This window comes from Solanum verrucosum, unplaced genomic scaffold (assembly GCF_900185275.1).
Source record: "Solanum verrucosum unplaced genomic scaffold, falcon-dt-bn FXZP01000263.1, whole genome shotgun sequence".
Lineage (NCBI taxonomy): Eukaryota > Viridiplantae > Streptophyta > Magnoliopsida > Solanales > Solanaceae > Solanum > Solanum verrucosum.
In genome coordinates, this window is record NW_026020353.1 from 65,172 (window position 1) to 71,562 (window position 6,391).

The 6,391-nt window shown below is 39.3% G+C and overlaps 1 protein-coding gene across 1 annotated transcript; it reads right to left on the reverse strand.

Annotated features, from left to right (window-relative positions):
* Positions 1 to 724: 724 nt before the first annotated feature.
* LOC125837586 (uncharacterized) lies at positions 725 to 5,791 on the reverse strand. Its single transcript, XM_049516680.1, has 10 exons — positions 5,689 to 5,791; positions 5,500 to 5,645; positions 5,205 to 5,299; positions 4,939 to 5,060; positions 4,657 to 4,772; positions 4,396 to 4,533; positions 4,141 to 4,255; positions 3,332 to 3,431; positions 2,714 to 2,852; positions 725 to 838 (listed from the first exon to the last, which is right to left on the reverse strand). Exons 1-10 carry the CDS (start codon positions 5,789 to 5,791, stop codon positions 725 to 727), a joined length of 1,188 nt encoding a protein of 395 aa, XP_049372637.1.
* Between the last annotated feature and the right edge of the window lie 600 nt (positions 5,792 to 6,391).

The following is a 6,391-nucleotide window of genomic DNA, read 5'->3' on the forward strand; positions in this document are numbered from 1 at the left end:
TCCGGTGAAATTTCTAAGGTATTATAAAAAGTGTCAACAAGTCCCTGCACACCTTGTAATTTATAGTCAGGATGAAGTAAAGTAGCAGTTAAAAAAATTTGAGGAATAGGAAAAAAATATTTTTAAAATTTTTCAATCATACCTTCTTGTATGGCCAAATATTAAGCTATAAATATTATTATCTTGTTAACCAAAAAAAAAATTATTTGAAATTGATTGTTCATGATAAACGTATTTATTTTATACCTTAACTCTATTTTAATACCTTAAAAATGTTATAAACATGAGTAAATGTGTATCGTTGAGATCTTGGTCATAGTTCAAGGGTACTTATGTGTCACGACCTAGACTGTTGTGATTGGCACCCACACTAACCCTCCGGTGGAAGAACCATTACTACAACCCGTCTAACAAATTTTACAAAAATTAAGGCATTTAATGATACAGAAGCAGGTTTAATGCAGAAATAAACAGGAGTTCCCATAAACATCGAAAGTTTGACAAACAATTACTAAACATATGTGGAAAGAACGCCTAGAACCTGAAAGTCAATGTACCAAAACTCTAAAGTTCAACAAGCCTACGAAAATGGGCACAACCCCGAAACTAAACAAATGAATATCTAAAGTACTAATCTAAGTCCAAAGAAAATAGACTAAGTAAATGGAGAACTCATGGCAGCCTGGAAAAACTCGCTCACCCTTGAATTCGGTCTCGATCACTATTAATCTCTTAGCCGAGGCCTATCAGTAGCCGCCTGAAGATGCCCTGTACTCAACAAAGAATGAGCAACTGCAGAATTAGTACACATTACTAGTGTACTGGTAGGATCACGCAGCTATTCCAGTAAGCAAAACATATATAAGCAGTATTAACATAGTAAATATGACATGTACAGAACATATATACACATTGGTTATCATTTCAGGAGCAATGTACGATTACACATTCTCAATAACAAGTAGACAAGAAAATTTAATGGTCCTCTCATAGAACCCATACTCAAACTGTTTGTGTGTCGGAACGTGACACCCGATCACAATTACTATGTCGGAATGTGACATTTGCTCTAATATAAGTGTCGAAACGTGAAACCCAATCCATTCAACAAAACCACAATCACAATCACACTCATATGTACATACTCATAATCATACAATAAAGTGTTGAATCATGACATACTTTTGTTCATTCATACTCATTTCATTAGGTTTGACCAAAAATGATTCATTCACATAGATACATGCATTACAGTGAAGAAATTACCAACATACATCACGCAATACATGAAATCAAACAATAACCTACCGCGAAACCAAGCTTGAATCCCCCTAAGGCACTTGAATCTTCCCTTTCTGGATTCTTTCCGCTTGTTCTAGGTCTACCAACAATTAATATTTGCAAGGATCAATAATTTAAGGTCTAATTATCCAGAATATAGAAAAACCAATAACCCAATACCAACCCATGATCCCAATCCCTAATTTAGGGCTTTTTCCACCATTAGCTTTAGATCAAAAGCTTCCCCCAGTAATAATTACCAAATAATCTAAATTCTATGGATCAAAAAATGGATTAGGGGAGTAAAATCATTACCGTTAGTGCTAGAAGAGGTGGAAAACCTTCAAGAGATATCCTTTGGTCGTCTCTTATCTCTAAAGAATGAAACTTGTAGAAAATAACATTATTAGGGTTTAATCCCGACTTAAGTTGCTACTTGTCCACCGTAGCAGGACCCAACCCGCCACAGCGGCCCTGCCCTGGCGGGAATAATCCTGACCTAGTGCCTTACATACAGACAGAGAGTCGAAAATTGAGTCCCAAATCCCCATTTCACAACCTTCAACCCATGACGTTCAAAGACTACCCTTTCATGCTAAGTTCAGTTTCAGGAGTTCCACTCGCCCGAATTTGATTCTATAAAGTCGTACGTGTTCCTTAACGTCTTGGCTATCTAGTCATGTAATCAACTTCATTATTAAATCTCTTATTCATTACCAGATTTCCCTAGACCTCGCATGACTCATATTTCGTCCAAATCTGGACTAGGCTAGGAATTTTCAAATCACTACTCAAAAGTTTTATGGCCCAAATTATTTTCCCCATTGGCTTTTCGATAATGACGGGAACAATTCGTTACAATAGATACCAATTTACACATCACTCTTCCCCGAGTGACAAACTAGGAAAAAACTTGCTAAAGTAAGAGTAGAGTAGTAATTGAATCGTTAAACAACTTGGATACTTGTCTAGCATGTCCTTCTCAGTTTCCCAAGTAGCTTCCTCGACTAGACGATGCTTCCATTGAACTTTCACCTACTTTATCTCCCTGGTCCTCAGCTTCTGGATATCGCGATCAAGAATTGCCACCAGTTCCTCCTAATACTGAAGATCGTTGTCTAACAAAACTGAGTCCCATTTTATGATGTAATCCCCGTTCCCATGATACCTTTTGAAAATCGATACATGAAATACCAGATGAATTCCCGATAAGCTAACAGGTAAGGCCAACCTATAAGCCATTCGCCCTACACAGTCAAGAATCTCAAATGGACCAATGTATCGAGGACCTTCTTGCCAAATCTCATCACCCCTTTCATGAGTAACACTTTAAGAAGAACTCTCTCACAAATCTGAAATTCCATGTCTCTTACCTTATGGTTTGCATACTTGTTCTATCGACTTTGGGCTACTAGGAGCTTAGCTTGGATACTTCATACCTATCCTGAGCATCCTTGAACAAGTAAACCCCTAGAGGTTTCACATCTCCAGCATCAAACCATCCTATGGGTGATCTGCATCCCTTTCCATAAAGTGCCTCGAATAGTGCCATGTCAATGATGGTGTGGTAACTGTTATTATAGGAGAACTCACATAACAGTAGGAACTTATCCCAATGTCCTCTAAATTCAATCACACATGCCCTCCACATGACTTCTAACACTTAAATAGTCCTCTCTGACTGCCCGTCTATTTGCGGATGAAAGGTTTTGCTAAAAGTGAGTTGAGTGCCCTATTCATCATGTAATTTTCTCCTAAACTTGGATGTGAACTACGTACCACGGTCTAAGATGATAGAAAGGGTCACCCCGTACAACCTCACTATCTCTTTCACATAAACCTTAGACATTTGCTGAGCATTATAATCTATTCTGACTGGAATAAAATGGGATGACTTAGTTAATCTATGAACCACTACCCAAATAGAATCAAACTTTTCCAATGTCTTGGGGAGACCAACCACAAAGTCCATGGCTATCCTTTCCCACTTCTATTCCGGAATTGACATTCTCTGAAGAAAACCTGCAAGTCTTAGATGCTCATACTTTACCTATTGACAGTTTTGACACTTACCACAAATTCAACTATGTTTTTCTTCAAGTCAGGCCACCAATAAGGTCGCTTCAAATCTCGGTACATCTTGGTCACACCTGGATAAATAGAATACCGCGAGCCATGAGACTTTGTCAACAATTTCAGAATCAAGTCATCTACTTGAGGAACACAATTCATTCCTTTAAAACTGAGCACACCCCCGCATCAAGAGTTGTATCTTATGTCTTGCCAGACACTGTCTTCTTTTTGAGCTCATTCAAACTATCATCCTTAAATTGTTTGGCCTTGATCTCCTTAATGAATGTGGCCCTAACCTCAATTCTAGATAACACCCCACCTTTTTTTTAAAGATGCCCAACTACATGAACTTAGATTCCAATGTTTGAATTTCCTTAGCCAGAGGTAGCTTGAATACACTCAAGCAAGCTGGATTACCCATACTCACCGCCCTTCGGGTTAATGCGTCTGCCACCACGTTGGCCTTAACCGGATGATACTGAATGGTCACATCAAAATCTTTGAGTAACTCTATCCACCTTCGCTGTCTCAAATTCAGATCCTTTTGAGCGAATACATGTTTTAGACTACGATGATTAGTAAACACCTCACACTTGACACCATACAGGTAATGTCGTCAGATCTTAAGAGCAAACACTACCGCAACCAACTCTAAATCATGTGTTGGGTAATTCCTCTCATGCAGCTTCAACTGCCGCCATGCATAAGCTATAACATTCTTATCCTGCATCAACACAACACCCAAACCCGAATGTGATGCATCACAATAAACAATAATATCTTTACCTTCCACCGGTAGTCCCCAAATAGGTGTTGTGGTCAGAAATGTTTTGAGCTTTTGAAAGCTCTTTTCACACTTATTAGTCCACTTGAAAGGTACCTCCTTCTTTGTCAACCTTGTCTGATGCATGGCAATAGAGCAAAGTTCTTCACAAATCGATGATAGTAGCTAGCGAGTCATACAAAACTCCTAACTTCATTCACAGAGCTAGGCCGAACCAAATTCTTAACCGCTTCAATCTTTTAGGGATATACAGTTACCCCTTCCCTTGAAACTACATGCTCCAAAAAGGCGACTGAATCCAACCAGAACTCACACTTGAAAAATTTGGCATATAACTTTTGTCTCCCAAGAACACCCAGAACAATACGAAGATGGTCGGCATGCTTTTCATTACTCTTTGAATCGACAAAAATGTCATCAATAAATACAATCACAAAAGAATCCAGGGATGGTTTGAACACACCGTTCATCAAACTCATGAAAGTTGCAGACGCATTTGTCAACCCAAATGACATTACTAAAAACTCATAGTGCACATAGCGGTTCCTGAATGTCATATTTGGTACATCCTCAGGCCAAATCTTTAACTGATGGTAACCAAACCTTAGATCAATCTTAGAAAAACTAACACACCCTGCAACTGGTAAAAAAGATCATCTATTAAAAGGCAACATATACTTATTTCGAATGGTGATCCTATTAAACTGCCGGTAGTCTATATATATCATCATACTACCATCCTTTTTATTAACAAACAAGACAAGAGCACCCCCACGGGGAAGAACTAGGACGAATGAAACCTTTATCAAGAAGTTCCTCAATTTGAGCCTTAATCTCTCTTAACTTCGCCGGAGCCATGCGATAAGGAGGAATGGAAATGGAGCAGGTACCAGGTTCCAAATCAATGCAAAAATCTATATCTCTATTCGAAGGCATACCAGGAAAATCAATAGGAAACACTTCTCTAAATTCTGACACCACAAGAATAGACTCAATAGAGGGAGACTCAACCTCAACATCCTGAATATGAGCCAAAAATGCCAAACACCCCTGCCCCACCAGTTACCTAGCCTGAATGGAGGATATGACCTTAGCTGGCTTAGGCATATACACCATTTCCCACTCTAACTTTTCCCTACCCGGGATCTCTAGAGTCACAGACTTGTATAACAATTTAATACAACATAATAGGGGGATAACCAAGTTATGCCTAAGATTATATCAAAGTCAGTCATATCGAAAATAACCAGATCAGCCCAACTTTGGAAACCCATAAACATAACAGAACAAGCACAATAAACATGGGTGACTATGTCAGACTCTCCAACTGGGGTAGAAACATGGATGGGGGCATCAAGTACATCAGAAACCGCATCAAATCCCAAGGCAAACTGAATTGACGCGTATGAAAAATTAGAACCCGGATCAAATAATACATTAGCTATACAGTCACAAACGAGAATAGTACTTGTGAGCACTTCATCAGATGTCTCTGCCTCAGTCTTACCTAGAAAGACATAAAACTCAGCCCTGTCATCTTGACAAACAACCTCCTTTCTTGGTTCGCTGCTCATCTACCTGCATTACCATTACCTCGAACTCAACAGCCTCAATGATATCCTCCTCGCCCACCTTGTGATCTTCCTCTACCATTATTACTATTTCCCGTGGGTACCATTGCTATAGTTTACTGCTGCGCTGGATCCAACATGCGCAATTGGGGCAATATCTCCACATATGCCTAGGTTCCCCAAAATTTTAGCAAGTACGATCAAATTACGGTATTCCGCTAGCCAAAGACACGGCTCCCTAGCTATCAAAAATAAAATTCTACTTTGGAGTTCCCGAGTAACTACATGTAGAAGCGGGCATGGCATACTGAATTGGCATGGCTGCAAGCGTCGGCCAACCTAAACCTCTAGAGTAAGAACCCTGAAAGTTACATGTGCTCTTGGCTTTCTTAGCCAAATCCTTAGCCTACTCATAACGTCTAACTCCCTCTACTTTCTTCACAAAGTTGGTCACCTCATTAAAGCTCTTTCCTGCAGAAGTCATGTGAGCAAACAATATCTGAAGTTTGGGGTTCAGTCCTTTGATGAATAGAAGAATCATCTCCTCCTCAGTAGTCACCAATTGAGTAGCATATCTAGACAATGCATGAAATTTAGACTCATAAGTAGTTACAGACATACCACTCTGCTCCAAAGCCATGAACTCATCCTTCTTGCAATCCTTTAATGTCTGAGGCACATA

What these genes read in the sequence shown, in the direction of transcription:
- LOC125837586 (XM_049516680.1), bottom strand. Translation starts at nt 5,791, where the DNA reads ATGGTAGAGGAAGATCACAAGGTGGGCGAGGAGGATATCATTGAGGCT. An exon ending in ATATCCTCCATTCAGGCTAG is followed by an intron (nt 5,061 to 5,204) that starts GTAACTGGTGGG and finishes GCCTTCGAATAG; the next exon opens with AGATATAGATTTTTGCATTG. An exon ending in ATGCTCAGGATAGGTATGAA is followed by an intron (nt 839 to 2,713) that starts GTATCCAAGCTA and finishes TTACTGGAATAG; the next exon opens with CTGCGTGATCCTACCAGTAC.